Here is a 16201-nt window from a genome sequence, read left to right on the forward strand (position 1 = left end):
ACATATTAAACATATATCATTTAGTACTTACTCTGTGCCAGGCAATGTTGTAGGCACTGTGGATATAATTATCAAGTTGAAATCTTGGTCTTCATGGAAGTTACATTGTAACGGAAGAGATATACAATCAACATTTGCATATATGTAATCTAAATATATAATACAAGATCAGAAAGTAGTAAGTGCTATAAAGAAAAATAGAGGGAGAGGAGCATCACACACTGGGGTCTGTAGGGGGGAAATAGGGGAGGGACAGCGGGGGTGGGGAGTTGGGGAGAGAGAGCATGGGGAGAAATGCCAGATATAGGTGAGGGGGAGGAAGGCAGCAAATCACACTGCCATGTGTGTACCTATGCAACAATCTTGCATGTTCTTCACATGTACCCCAAAACCTAAAATGCAATAAAAAAAGGAAAACAGAGCAAAGGGATATAGAATGATGAGGGTGTTATTGTAAATTGTGTGGTCAGGGACAGCCTCTCTGAAAAGGTGATGTAGGATCAAACAATGGAATGAACTAAGGGAAAGGGCCATATAAATATCAGGGGAAGAACATTTTAGGCAGTGGAACATGTCAATAGCCTTCAAGCAAAGACTACCAGAAACACACCCATAGCTGACAAATTGGGTTTATTACTCTTACTCAAAGGAGGGAGAACACACACTATAGGTAATATGATGTGTTTCAGTAAGAGGTTGTTAGAATGAACCTAGTATAGGATTTGGGCAATATGCGGGAAGGTCTAGGAAGCAGGAGTTCCGTCTCAGACACATCAGAAAGCAGGGGCTATATGATTGCACATTTCAATAATCTTATTGAAATGGGAAATCTTATAGGGAGAGCAAACTAGAGGGAGGATAAAGCTGTACATTAACTGGCAAAGTAGCAGTGACCCATGTTGGCCAAGAGGGGGTGTTTGGTGTTTTCTGGGTGTCACAATGAACTTGTTTTTGTCTGTACTTAGACAAGCTTATGAAGTGGTCTTGTTTTGTCTCACTTGGTCAGTCTCCCAGTGATCTTGTCTTGTGTTGGTGTTCTGTGATTTTATGTTCAACAAGAGAAGAACATGCCTAACTGTGAGTGTGAGGCCAGCCTGTGGATATCAGGGGCTGCCCCCACTTCCTTTCTCAAACAGCAAGCGAAAAGGCTTATAATATAAGGAACAAGGCTGGGTGCTGTCGCTCACCCCTGTAATCCCAGCACTTTGGGAGGCTGAGGTGGGCGGATCACCTGAGTTCAGGAGTTCGAGACCAGCATGGCCAACATGGCAAAGCCCCGTCTCTCCTAAAAATACAAAAATTAAATCCCAGGTACTTGGGAGACTGAGGCAGGAGAGTCGCTTGAACCCAGGAGGTGGAGGTTGCAATGAGCTGAGGTCGTGCCATTGCACTCCAGCCTGGGCAACAGAGTGAGACTCCGTCTCAAAAAAAAAAAAACAAAAACCAATTATAGAAGTAGTGGGAGAGGAAGGAGGAAGCACAACAGTGGCTATCACCTCATCTTTAATAGAAAGTAGTCACTTTCTACTGTATTATTTTATGTAACATACTTATACTAAAACATTGTTCTTTATTTGAAATTCAAAGGTAAGTGGGCCTACTGTATATTTCTTTTTGCTATTAACAAATCTGACAACACTGAAATAAACACACTTTCAGTTGTCTACGAAATACTTTGAATACTTTGTCCCTTTTCTTACCATCTCAGATTTTTCTTTTAATTCAAATAGACTCCAAAAAAAATGTGCATCTATTTGAGCCAGTCCTATTTATTATATATGTACATATATACACACATAACCAAATGTACATATTTTATAGACACACACAAATACACGACACAGAGTGCACCCAATATTATAGAACATGTAATACACACTCAAGGAAAGCACCCGAACACGAGCAGAATTGACTATGTTGTTGATATGGTCATTCTATAAAATGTCTCCAGTGGCTTGTCGTCCTGCCATTCAGTAGTTATTTCAAGTACGAGCCTAAGAAAGACGTGGTATTCATGTGGATTTAGACCTGGCGAGCTCGATGCGGAACCAAAGGATGAGCGAAATCGGTTGCAGTGGTGGTTTATTTACACCAAGACACACACCTCTTCACCTTGGCCGGAGGCCACGCAGACGTGGGGAAAGGTTTTGCCAGCGTACTCGCAACGATTCCCATGGTTTCCTCTGCTCCCAGCTGTTGCGCGGGCTGGGTTTTTGGAGCAAAGGCAACGGATACTGCTGAGGCTCCTGAGAGTGTCTCGTCTTCGAGGCTGCATTAGCTCCAGTGTCCGGTTCTGCGGTACCGAGAGGAAGGCCTCGGGCTCCGTGGGGGAAGTGTTGCAGTTGGTCCTGGAGCCCCAAGCCCAGCAAAGCCTCCGGTTCCCTGCTGGGGCGCAGCTCTCGCTGAAACTCTTGCTCTCTGACTGGGGAATGGAATGGCCTCAACCAAGGCTCCCGAAACCAGCCCTGCCGCTCCCTCTTGTGGTCCCATTCTCAAGAGTGGCTCTCTGCGCCGCGGGGCATCTCCTTCGCTTCTGCGCCCTTGTGCGACTATTGCGGCAACTATTTACGCTCCTACGGGACGAGGAGAGGGAGGTGAGCCCTTGGCAGAGGTGAGTGAGATCACGATCGCACCTTCGCTCTAAGGAGCCCCCTTGCCTTCAACGAGTCTGCTTCATCTTTTAGCCCGCTTCTGACGATTTGCATTTCGCTCCTTCTACCTTCACTGCTCCCATTTTCATCCTTTTCTGCAATCTGTCCACGGCAGCTCCTTGTTAGCCCTTCTCTCTTACATTCTCACTCATCTTTGGGCCCCTTTGTAGGGTGCCCTGGTCTCCCTCCACCCTCTTTCGCCTCTGATCTCGGGGTGGACACGGCTAAGGGTCACAGACCTATGTATAGCATTTATTTCTTTTGTGTTATTATTCGTGAACATGTTTTTATTCTCCACTAAACTGAGTTCGTGGAAGGGAGGACCCCTATTTTATTCATTACAGAATTTGCAGTGCCTGGCACTTAGTAGGGACTCAACCTACTGAATGTGTTGTGTGTTTTATGTTGAGTGAATGAACAGATGGGTTTGAGATACTAACAGGCTACGTAAGGGGAAATTCCTTGTAGGGAGTTGGAAAGGGTTGAGATTAAGGGTTTAAATTGGATAGGAGAAATACCTTCCTCTGAGACAAGATAATTGGATGAATGTAGGCAAAGTGATGTGCTAAATTGCAGGTGTGGCTACCTTGAGGAAGGTCTTAAGTGGTCTCAATCTTGACCTTGAAGAATGAGAGGAGAGTGAGATGAGTTTTCCTCTAATGAGAGTGAATATTGGAGTGGGAAGTAGATGGTTTGAGAAAGAAAATAATTATAATTATTGCTGTGTACGTACTCATATCAAATGTTTATTGAGTATGTTGGGTACTATACTGAGTGCCTTACATGCACTACGGTTAAAAAATGAGAAATTTTAAAGCATTACAGGTATTGAGGAGTAGGTTGAAATTCCAACAGTTGGGAGATGTCTTGATGAGTCTTTTTCTTCCACTAGTGGGATAGAATAAAGCATAGTGATGAGAAGGACAGCTACTGGATTCAGACTTTCCGAGTTTGAAGCCTTGCTTTGACACTGAATACCTGTGTGACCTTGGAAACCTCTCCAAACTTCGTTTTTTTCCCACCTGTAAAAGGGGGATACAAAAGTACTGACATTTTTAGGGTTATTGTAATGATTTAGTGCCTTGCACATAATAAACATTTCATAGGTGTTGGCTATTACGGTTTCATGCCTGGGAGCAGAAGCAGTAAAAACAGTCCTGAGTCAGGTTAGAGATACATCTCTTTTGCCCATGTGGGAGAGCTGAGTGAAACTACTGTGCCTTTCCTCAGAGGAGCCCTCCTGCCTTTGGGATAGAAAGGTCCTCCCAGTTTGTGTCAATCAATAAACTTATTATTTTAGAATCCTAAACAAAAGATATAAGAACAACTTGGGTAAAATTTGCATTTGTGCACATAGAAGATAAATAATTTATCTTAAGGTACAGATAAAACCAGGTAGCAGCAGGTACTGTTAGAATCATTTGCTGTTCATCATGTTGGAGGAAGGGTTCTCACCCTTTGTGTTTTGGAGTAGCTAAACACAGGACAGATGAAATCAATAGCAGTTTATTAATCACATATACTCACAGCTGGAATGGGAGAGAACACAGCGTGCCACGAAGGGCCACACAGAGGTTGCTGTTGGTAAGACAGTGAATAATCAGGAGCTGTGGGAGTTAGTTAGACTTTGTGGTATCAAGAAATTAGGCAGGCGCGGTGGCTCACACCTGTAATCCCAGCACTTTGGGAGGCTGAAGCGGGTGGATCACGAGGTCAGAAGTTCAAGACCAGCCTGACCAACATGTTGAAACCCCATCTCTACTAAAAATACAAAAATTAGCCAGGCATGGTGGTGCATGCCTGTAATCCCAGATACTTGGGAGACTGAGGCAAGAGACTTGCTTGAACCCCAGAGGCGGAGGTTGCAGTGAGCCAAGATTGCGCCATTGCACTCCAGCCTGGCAAGAGAGCGAGACTCTGTCTCCCAAAAGAAAGAAAAAAAAGGAAAGAAATTGAGGTAATACCTGTTTTCCCTTGGAAGGATATGATTGGCTTGTTTGAATAATTCCACAGGCTGACAGTGTGCTAAAATCTGCTACCCAGAGATAAGCTCGAACTGCATCTGGTCCCTTTGAGAAGGAAGGTCATTTGGCTAGGAGACCTTATTTGCAGGAGCAGAATGGGGAGGGGTATTCACAATTAGGCCATTGGGAGCCCTCCTGGTTTCCCCAATTGTCAAGGTAGTACACAATATTGGGCCTTAATTTTGTGCCTCACACCGCAAAGACTGTGTCTTTATAGTCTGGCAGGCATCCTTGGTCCCTATACTCATATTCCAAGAATTATTAGACATATGTTTACTTTTAGATTGCCTGCTGTTGAAATGAGAAACCTCTGAGTCTAACTCTGTATACTTATAATACCTTTTCCCTGAATAAAGAAGTAAAAATTAATTTATTCAAACAATGAAATCAAATATATTTATTTTATAAAGATTTTAAAAAACAAATGAAGACATAAGCAGCTAAACTTTGGGGAATTGAACCTCTCTTAGTTTATTTTTTTCAGTTTATGAGTAACAGCAAAAATTAAAACAATAAATGACAAACATTATAATACAAAAAAAAAATTAGTGTCCTCCAATGTAGGGTCCAGCCCTACAGGGTTCAGTGAGCCCCTCTCTGCTGGCGTGGAGATGAGAAATTGTAGAAATAAAAGACACAAGACACAGAGATAGAGAAAAGAGAGTTTGGGCCCCAGGGGTCCACTGCCAACCAAAGCGTGGAGACTAGCAGTGGCCCTGAGTGCCTGGACGCTCTGACTTTTATTGAGCACAAAGCTGGGGGCAGGGTAAGTAGGGCACGGCATTGGTGGTCGGTGGCTGGGGGCAGGGTAGATAAGGCGTGGCAGTGGTAGGGTCAAGTACATCATGTGTTACACAGGTAAGGGCTCAGGAATTTCTAGTAGCCAAGATGATATAAGGAGCATAATGCGCCAGCACATTAAGATTTATATTGCTTTTACTGATTATCACTTCTAAGTAAAAAGGAACCAGGTGCAGAAGCGGAACATGAGCGTGGACATGGAACGTGACCACTGAAGCACAGCATCACATAGAGACAATTAAGCCCCTGGATATCTTTGGGCTTACCTGACAGCCGTCAGGCCTTACCACAAGAGCTTGGAGAACTGGAGTTTTCTCCTAACTCCTCTAAGGAAGGAGAAGTCTCAGCCATCTTGGGTGTCTCCTTCCCTAGCTGGCTAAACAGCAGGCACTTTTTCAGCGCTGGCGCTGCCACACAGTCAAGGTGCCCTCCAGCAGCCCTTACACAGGCGTGACAGAGGGCCCAAAGTATCTTGCCTTAGGGTCATTTCTTTCACAATGTCACCCCAGGTTCACACTTCCGACCTGGGAGGCATTAGTAAAAGAATTAGGATCACCTATGAATAACTAAGATTACCAATGAATAACTAATAACTATTATGGTTATATTTCTAGTTACTTTCTTCTTCATTATTTATATGGAAATAGACTGCGGCTTCTGGCTCCTGCTACAGCACTTATGGGATCTACCCCCTACACTCCAAAGAGCAGATGTACTCCTTTCTTAAAAGGAACTAAAGGGAGTGTAACATACCTAAGAGTTAAAACATGTTGCTAGTGGATTGTAGGATGCGAATTGTTTTCTTTAAATTTTATTCATGGGGTGCTAATTTCCTATTATTAGAAGAGTTCAGTGTTAAAACAGATAATACATTTATATTTTGAATTTTTTTCCTCAACCCAGGAGCAGGTTGCATTCCAGATAATAGTATTACACAGCAATTTTTAAAAAAATGAGCAAAGTATATGAACAGACACTTTTCAAAAGAAGACATTTATGAGGCCAACAAACATATGAAAAAATGCTCATCATCACTGGTCATTAGAGAAATGCAAATCAAAACTACATTGAGATACCATCTCACACTAGTTAGAATGGCGATCATTAAAAAATCTGGAGGCAACAGATGCTGAAGAGGATGTGGAGAAATAGGAACGCTTTTATACTGTTGGTGGGAGTGTAAATTAGTTCAACCATTGTGAAAGACAGTTTGGTGATTCCTCAAGGATCTAGAAATAGAAATTCCATTTGACCCAGCAATCCCATTACTGGGTATATACCCAAAGGATTATAAATCATTCTATTATAAAGACACATGCACACGTATGTTCATTGTGGCACTGTTCACAATAGCAAAGACGTGGAACCAACCCAAATGCCCATCAATGATAGACTGGACAAAGAAAATGTGGCACATATACACCATGGAATACTATGCAGCCATAAAAAATGATGAGTTTGTAGGGACATGGATGAATCTGGAAACCATCATACTCAGCAAACTGACACAAGAACAGAAAACCAAACACCACATGTTCTCACTCATAGGCAGGTGTTGGACAATGAGAGCACGTGGGCACAGGGAGGGGAACATCACACACTGGGGTCTGTTTGGGGGGTGGGGAGCTAGAGGAGAGACAGCAGGGGGCAGGGAGGTTGGGGAGGGATAACACTGGGAGAAATGCCTGATGTAGGTGATGAGGGGATGGAGACAGCAACCCACCATGGCATGTGTGTACCTGTGCAAAATCCTGCAAGATTGCACATGTACCCCAGAACTTAAAGTACAGTAAAAAAAAAAAAAAAAAATGAAGATACTAGTGTAGTTGGGTAGTTAATTTTTCGGTATCCAATACTATGTGAAATCTTAATGCTTTTTTTTTTTTTCTTATTTCTTTTCTCTTTGGTGTTACTCATAAGTTTCTTCTTCCCTCTCCTCTATTTCTGTGTTTAGATTGAGTTGAGACAATGTGCTTCACAGGTAAACCTATAATTTGTGAGAAGGTGATAAAGCATTATTATCTGAAGTATATTTTAATAGATACCCTTGGGAAATGCTTAAAGAACCTGGACTCATAGAATCAGAGTCAGAAGGGACCCTAAAAATAATTTTATAGGCAATACCAAATTATTCCAGATGTGATCTTCAAAGGGAAAGGTTATATAATATAGAAACTCTCTTTCTAAAGTATTGTAGAACTTTATTTATTGATTTATTTGCTTTCTTTCTCTCTTTCTTTCTTTCTTTCTGATGCAGGGTCTCACTTTGTTACCCAGGCTAGAGTACAGGTGGCATGATCATGGCTCACTGCAGCCTTGACCTTCCCAGCTCAAGTTATCTTCTTGCCCCAGCCTCCTGAGTAGCTGGGACTACAGGTGTATACCACTATACCCAGCTAATTTTCTAATTTTTTATACAGAAGGGTCTCACTATGTTGCCCAGACTGGTCTCACATTCCTGAGCTCAAGCTGATCTTGTACTTTGGCCTCCCAAAGTGCTGAGATTATAGGTATGAGCCACCATGCCAAGCCTACTGTAAAACATTAATAATACTCATTTTCAGAAATCTCTGCAACAAAACAAATACACACACACACACACGTAATTTTTTACCGTGGTATAGCCTCGGGTCCTGAGAACACATGTCCCCAAAATCTCTTTAGACTGTAGCTTCTTACGGTCTTCTTGCTCTGAGGAGACAGAACAGTTGCTGCTCTACTATTTGTTTTTTACATGCTTAGAATACAATTATGATATCTTCCTTAGACTTCTTATATCCAGTTTCTTTCATCTTTCCTTATGGTTCTGGTTTCTCTATTTTCACCCCATGGTTTCTTCTGAAAATATAAATCCTCCATGCTGCTTTCAGTTTGAATAGTGCTTTGTAATCTGTAAAGCATTATGCAAATGTAAGAATGTAAGTTATGTTATTATTAAGAAAGTGTGAAAATGGCAGACCCTTAACTGTATTCTTTTTTTTTTTTTTTTTGAGACAGTCTTGCTCTGTCACCCAGGCTACAGTGCAATGGCATGATCATGGCTCACTGCAGCCTTGTCATCCCAGGCTCAAGTGATCCTCCCACCTCAGCCTCCTGAGTAGCTGGGACTACAGGCAAGCACCACCATACCTGGCTAATGTTTTAAATTTTTTGTATAGATGAGGTCTTGCTATTTTACCTAGGATGGTCTTGAACTCTGGGGCTCCTCCCACCTTTGCCTCCCAAAGTGCCGGGATTCAGACATCAACTATATTCTTACGAAAGCAGTCCAATGCTTGTTTTTAATGGTTCTTGGACAATTGTCATTGTTGCTGAAAAGTTTTAAGTCTATGTTTTTATACTCTATGGTCCATATTTCATCACTTTTCTAATTCTTATAACCATTTTCTTTAAATTCAGCTTTGATGAACATATACAAGTAGAGAATGAAGAGCCAAAGAAATGCAGTACTTCAGTTTCGATATCAGAAGGTATTTTTAAGGTACAGACCTTTTTGGAAAAGTTAAAAAAAGTTTACAAATAGTTGCATATTAGACTTTACTTTTACTCAAATTGCCTATCATCTATTCCTTTTCATTATTTCAAATGCAATAAAATTGATAATCAGAAATACTTTTTTAGAAGTTATTTTTTATTTGTATTTTTTATGGGAAAAAAGTAGTCTAGTCATTCAAGTGAAAGGTGCAAGAAAGGAAGAAAGAAAAATTCATTGAAAAGAAAACACAAGAAGTATTCTGAAGATAATTACAGTGACTCTGATACTAAAACAGACCCCAGTGATAAGAAAGCCAACAGCATTCTGCAAGCCTTGCTTTAAAACTAGTTTTACTTCTTAAAACTTATTTTAGAAGAAGGTTCCTGAAAACAACAGTAGCACTGAAGAGTGTTTGAACACTTGCTAACTTTGTGCCAGGCATCCCATTAAATGCTTTATATTCATTATTGCCATTTAATCCGTACAATAACTGAAGGGTACATCTTACAGATGAGGAAATGGAGACAGAGCAGGTTATAAATACTATTCCCAAGGTCACATAGTTGGGATTCAAACCTAAATAATCTGACTCCAGATTGGTTGTGCATAGTTGTACAAAGCATGTGGCACCAGACCAAGTCAGGGGGTTGGGCTGTACCAAAGTAAGCCTTACAGGGCTGCATTAGCCCAATGGAAGGGCTCTTTTGTGTAATTCTCATGCCCAGTGGGCACTGCTGTACAGTTTTCAAAAAGGCACGCCCTTTAGACTGGCTGCCAATTTATGGACGGCGCCCCATCTGGGGTAGTGCATCACAAAAAGCCACCTTGTTTGTGCCCTCTCCTGGCTAATGATTGGCCAGAGGGTGCTTCCTCTGGATTGTCATATTATGCAAAGGCTCTGCTTCCTCTGATATTGCCCCAGTTTCCTGGTTCCCCAATGTCACTTTACTTCCTTGCTGCTGGAAAACCAAACTTTCTTAAAGCACACATCTAAGCATGTCAGTCCCATACTCAGAATCCTTCCATAGTTCTCCATAGCCCTCAGGGTAAAGTTCAAACCCTGACTGATCTTTCTCTAATCACATATACTCTTTCACTCTTTCTTGCACCATACTCTGTAGCCTGAAACCTACTTTCTTTTTTTTTTTTTTGAGACAGGGCCTCCCTGTGTCACCCAGACTGAAGTGTAGTATGGCTCAATCTCTGCTCACTGCAACCTCTACCTCCAGGGTTCAAGTGATTCTCCTGCCTCAGCCTTCTGAGTAGCTGGGACCACAGAAGACACGCACCACCACACCCAGCTATTTTTTAAAAAATGTTTGTAGAGATGAGGTTGTGCTGTGTTGCCCAGGCTAGAACTGCTTTCTGTCTCTTCAGCGTTCCATGTTCTTTCTGTTGACTCCATTACTTGGTAAAGAGGCACTCTGCCTATAATACCAGTCTCTCCTTTCAACAAGCTTGGCTTACTTATTGCAACAATGGGCATGCAGTACTTTTGTAATCAAAAAACTACTTTAAGAGTCACCTTTTCTGGTCAACCATTCCTCAACCACCCTCCCCAAATCAGTCTGATTTTAAGACTCCTCTGTGTGTCCAGAGCACCCTAAGCTTACTTCTGCCACTCATCACCCAGGAGCGCCTTTCAGCTGGGAGGAGCAAAATGCCCTTTCATTTCAGAGCTGAGGAAACTCAGTTTCTCATTTATCTGTGAAAACAACAGTTCAGTTCCTTATGCAAATATGCAGACAAGCCAATCGAGATTAATTTCAGGAGGAAAGGCAATGAAGAAGCCCCTTTAGAATGAACCTCTGAACTAGAATTATGATCCTAAACAACTTCCTAGGAGGAAAAAAACTCAGCTGAGACCGCTTCCTGTAAACTGTCCTCAGCCACTCCTAACTTTGTAGCTCTCGTTTGCCATTACACATGCTAAGGTCGAATCCTCTTACAGTACAATGTAATCTCTGGGTCAGGTAATGCAATATAGGAGAGCAGAGCTTTAGACCTACAAAGAATCTGCCCATGACTCTTGAAACGCCATAAAGAAAACAGAACACTCTAAAGAGGAATGAATAATGCCTTCATTTTGAGTTCTTTGAGGGAGTTGAGTCATTAGAAGCCTTCTCTAGATTTTTTTCTTGGTTGAAGATGGCAAAGGGGAAGGAGAAATAGGATGAAAGAAAAGTAAGACAGGAAGCAGACATAGAAACTAAACAGGTTTTCTTTTTCGTCTTTTTGCAGCTGCAAGGAATTTTAGCCAATTCAGAGGCCTTGTTCCCCATAATTTGGAATTCTCATTCAGATTTGACAAATTGGGTAGAATTGGTCAAATCTGATGGGAGAAAGACTGAAATAATAACAAAAAACCCCAACAATCACTGAGTGTTCTAATGGTAAGGAGAAATTAAGACCAGCTAGTTGTCAATTTTAACCTTTAGTTATTGAGGAGAATTTCCAAGACAAAACAATTCAGTTATTTACCTAGAAATGGGTCTTAGGCTGAAGACTGCTCTCTACCATCCTAGAAGCAGGAAGAAACTCAAACTTGTCTTCTTTGTTGGAAGCAAGCTCAAACTCCAGAAAGGAGTTACCTGCCTTCCATTGTCATGGAAGCAGGAAAACTTGCCTGCCTTGTGGGAAGCAAGTAAAACTCCAGAAAGGGAGTGTACAGCAAAATTTATTTTAGATCTTAACCAAATTTTGGGAGATTAGGGATTCTCTGGGAGGAGGGGAGCTCCCAGGCCTCAGGAAATTGTCATATTGGTTTGAACTATAAAGATAGCTCAAGCTGGTAGCAGGCACCAATAGGAGATTTGTCAAAGGTCAGGGCCACCTCCACTGAGTCCCTTTGTGGTTACCAATTTGTAAACCAAAAAGCATCTGAGACAAGTCTCAATCAATTTCTAAAATTTATTTTGCCAAGTGTCAGGTCTAGGGTCATGTTCCAGCCCATGCTGAGGTTAGAAGGGAGTGGGTGGATGAGTGGCAGATAGCTGAAAGAACACTGGGGTGGCAAGGGTGTAGGCAGATGAAAGATGATTTTATTCAGCAGCTCTCTTACACTGTCTGTCTCTGTCTCAGCTACCTGCTCCAGCTGCTCCCACGCACAGCTACACGGCCAGCTCTCCCATCAGGGTCAGCAGCTTAACTCTTTCCCTTTGGGTGCAAGCAAGCCAAACTGTGTCCCAGCTTCCTGCTGTCTGTCTGCAAGATAGACAGCTCTGCCTCTCTCTTTTTCTGTGGGTGCACCTGTACAGCATCAGCAGGGTAGTTGTACCTTTTACAGACAATAGTGGCTCTGAGCTGAGTGATGAACCTTCCCATGTTATGGCTACATGGCTGTGATTATATAACAAGTGTCATTATGCACCTGTTATATATATGAGTCGTACAGGATGTTTACCTCGGCCTATGCCCGCTTGGCTTCATTGTAGCCATGTTTCTTACACCAAGGTTAAGGATGCACCTGTGACAGAGCCTCAGTATGTCCTGACAACATGTGCTCAAAGTGGTTGGGATACAGCTTGGTTTTATACATTTTAGGGAGACATGAGACATCAATTAATATATGTAAGATGTATATTGGTTTGGTCCAGAAAGGTGGGACAACTTGAAGTGGGGAGGGGGCATCCAGGTCATAGGTAAGAGACAAGTGGTTGCATTCTTTTGAGTTTCTGATCAGTCTTTCACTAAATACACAATTTACAGGAATAGTCACTTATGCCTTAGTCTGGCTTAGTGAAACAATAGGAAAGCAAACATACATTTGTCTCATATGAGCAGAAGGATGATTTTGAGTTCGTCTATCCTTTGTCCACAAGGAATTTCCTTATGGGCAAATTGTGGGAGAGGTATGTAGCTTTTAAACAAATCTTTGTAACTATCTTATTTAGGAATAGAATGAGAGGCAGGTTTGTCCGACACAGTTCCCAGCTTGACTTTTCCCTTTGGCTTAGTGACTTGGGAGTTCCGAGATTTATTTTCCTTTCAAAGTTTCTACCCACTTTTAATAGTCTTTCATTTTTTTCCAAGTCTTGGATGCAAACCTAGCTAATTAATTGCACTGTGTTCTTTCTGTTAATGCTATGCTTGGTAACAGAATAAAGAAATGCCAGTGTCCTGAAAACTGACTATCAGCTGTCCTGCTGTTCTGCCCTTCCTTACTACAAATAGGGTCACCCTGGTCATGGGGGAAGCTAAGCATCATAAAAACTGAACCTTTTTAAAGTCATACTGAGGGAAATAGTCCTGTAATATTATAAGAAATATATCAGGTCTTTGTCTCCTAAAACCCTTGAAATTTCCTGACAAATTGGATTATCTTTTCTTATTTATAATGTGTCCCTTTGGATTACATCTGCATTTATGCTAATGACATGACTCAGGGCGTGACTCCTAGGGAGCCCAGGATAGGGCCAGTCAACTGAAAAACCAGATAATAGAAGATTAGAGGATTGGTGGCTGGGTGCGGTGGCTCACACCTGTAATCCAAGCACTTTGGGAGGCCTAGGCAGGTGGATCACGAGGCCAGGAGTTCGAGACCAGCCTGGCCAATACAGTGAAACCCTGTCTCTACTAAAAATACAAAAATTAGCCTGGCATGGTGGCACATGCCTGTAATCCCAGCTACTCAGGAGGCTGGGGCAGGAGAATTGCTCGAACCTAGGAGGCAGAGGTTGCAGTGAGCCAAGATCACACCATTGCACTCCAGCCTGGGTGACAAGAGCAAAACTCTGTCTGAAAAAAAAAAACTAAAGAAGATTGGGCAAGTTGGAACTTTCAGCCTCACCTACCAACATCCAGGAAAGGTGGGAAAGCAGGGCTAAAGGATGAGTTCTATAAAAACTCTTTTTAATAATTTTTTTTTTCTAAGCATAGTGGCTCATGCCTGTAATTCCAGCACTTTCGGAGGCTAACGTAGAAGGATTGCTTGAGGCCAGGAGTTCAAGTTCAGTGTGAGCAATATAGTGAGACCCTATCTCTACAAAAAAAATTTTTTTAATTAGCCAGGCATAATGGTGCATACCTGTAGTTCTAGCTACTCAGGAGGCTGAGGTGGGAGGATTGCTTGACCCCAGGAGTTCATGGCTCCAATTAACTATGATCAGGTCACTGCACTGAAACCTGGGTGACAGAGTGATAATAATAAAACCTAAAAATAATTTTTCATTGACACAGTTTTGTACACATTTATGGGGTATAATGTGTGTGTGTGTGTGTGTGTGTGTGTGTGTGTGTGTGTGTGTTTGGAGATTGGATCTCCACTCTGTTGCCCTCACTGGACTACAGTGGTTTGATTATAACTCACAGCAACCTTGCTCTCCTGGGCTCAAGGGATTCTCCTTTCCTAGCCTTCTAAGTACTTAGGACTACAGGTACACACCACCATGCCCAGCTAATTTTTAAAATTTTTTTGTAGAGATAGGGTATCACTATTATACCTAGGCTTGTCTCAAACTCCTGGCCTCAAGCGATCCTCCTGCCTTGATCTCACAAAGTGTCAAGACTACAGGTATGAGCCATTGCACCGAGCCTAATGTGATGTAGTTTTGATACATGTATACATTGTGTAATGATCCAATGATAGTAATTAACATATCATCACCTCAAACATGTATTATTTCTTTGTGATAGGAATATATAAATCCTCTCTTTTAACTATTTTGAGATCTACACCACCTTGTTGTTCACTATAGTCATGCTGTGCCATAGGATGCCAGAACTATAAAAACTCTTGAACAGTGAGATTTGATGAGCTTCCAGATTGCTGAACACACAGAGGTACCTGGAAGGTTATACACCTAGAGAGAGTATAGAAGCTCTGCACCCACCTCCTGATAGCTTGCCCTATGCATCTTTTCCATTTTGCTGTTATTCTGTATCGTTTATAATAAACTAGTAAGTGTAAATAAGTGTTTCTGAGTCTTGTGAGCCATTCTAACAAATTAATTGAACCTGAGGAGGGGGTTGTAGGACCCTGCAATTTATACTCAGGGAGTCAGAACTATAAGTGACAATCTAGTGCTTGTGACTGGCATCTGAAGTGGGGGTCACAGTCTCATGGTACTGAGCCCTTAACCCATAGGATCTGACACTATCTCCAGGTAGATAGTGTCAGAATTGAATTAAATCATAAGACATCCAGTTGGTGTCCACCGCAGAATCTGATGTCAAAAGTGTTTTGTGCTGAGTATTACATTAACTGTATGTGAAAGTAGAGGGAAAAAATCGAGTTTACTTTTTTGTTTTAAGTTTTTTTTTCTTGACACAGGATCTTGCTCTGTCATCCAGGCTGCAGCGCAGTAGTGCAATCATGGCTCACTGCAGCCTCGATCTCTTACCTCAGCCTCCAGAGAAGGTGGGACTACTGGTGCACGCCACCATACACAGCTGATTTTTAAGGCTTTTGTGGAGACAGGATCTCATAATGCTGCCCAGGCTGGTCTTGAACTCCTGGGCTCAAGTTATCCTCTTGCCTCAGCCTCCCAAAGTGCTGGGATTACAGGTATAAACCACCAGAGCCAGCCATTTCTTTTTGAAACAGCTGGCTGGCTAGCTACCTAGCTGGCTACCTAGCTCTATCTAATCTATTTATTATTTATCTACTCATTTATCATCTATTTATCACTCTGTCAATTTGTCTATGTATTTACTTATCTGTTTATTTATTTATTTAGAGATGGGAGTCACTACGTTGCTCAGTCTGGTGTCAAAATCCTGGTCTCAAGCAATTCTTTCACCTCAGCTTCCTAAGTGGCTGGGATCACAGGCTCCAGTCACCATGCTTGGCTACATGCCTGGATTTTTAGACGGAAGATTTGCTTCAAGTATGATTAAGGGGTAATTCATTCTCTGTAGCCTCCTGGGAGTTAAAAAGATTTTATGGCAAGGGAGGCCTGATCATGGGGCCAAGGGTATTTATGGCTTGTCTTACTGGGACACAAGAGTTGCTAAAGCCCTGGACACTGCCTTCATATTTTACCCTTTAATCCTAAGGAAAGGTTAGCCTAACTAGGTTCAAATTCATTAGAACTCAAGAATTCTGCCCAGCCAGTAGTTTGGAGAAGAGATATATCATTGTCAATCCTGCATACTCCAATCCAACCCCACCGTCCCAACCTTCCTGGGTTCAGGACACTATCAGCTAACCTTGTTCTAGCTTACAGGTTCAGGATTCTGGACAGAGGCTGATGTTGCCATGTGCTGGGACACCCGAGGCCTAGCTAACCCCAATCCAAACTAGAAGATTC

The 16201-nt window shown here is 42.1% G+C and overlaps 1 protein-coding gene across 1 annotated transcript in view; it reads left to right on the forward strand.

The window, feature by feature from the left end:
• Positions 1 to 16201, forward strand: part of LOC105733705 (uncharacterized) — a 39308-nt gene that overhangs the window by 2798 nt on the left and 20309 nt on the right. Inside the window, exons 2-3 of the mRNA XM_064383813.1 lie at positions 2027 to 2611; positions 8876 to 8946. Of these exons, the coding sequence (XP_064239883.1) occupies positions 2027 to 2611; positions 8876 to 8946 (656 nt within the window). The remainder of the gene's footprint in view (positions 1 to 2026; positions 2612 to 8875; positions 8947 to 16201) is intronic.

This window comes from Aotus nancymaae, unplaced genomic scaffold (assembly GCF_030222135.1).
Source record: "Aotus nancymaae isolate 86718 unplaced genomic scaffold, 86718_ANA_hifiasm-v0.15.2.pri h1tg000004l, whole genome shotgun sequence".
Taxonomy (NCBI): domain Eukaryota; kingdom Metazoa; phylum Chordata; class Mammalia; order Primates; family Aotidae; genus Aotus; species Aotus nancymaae.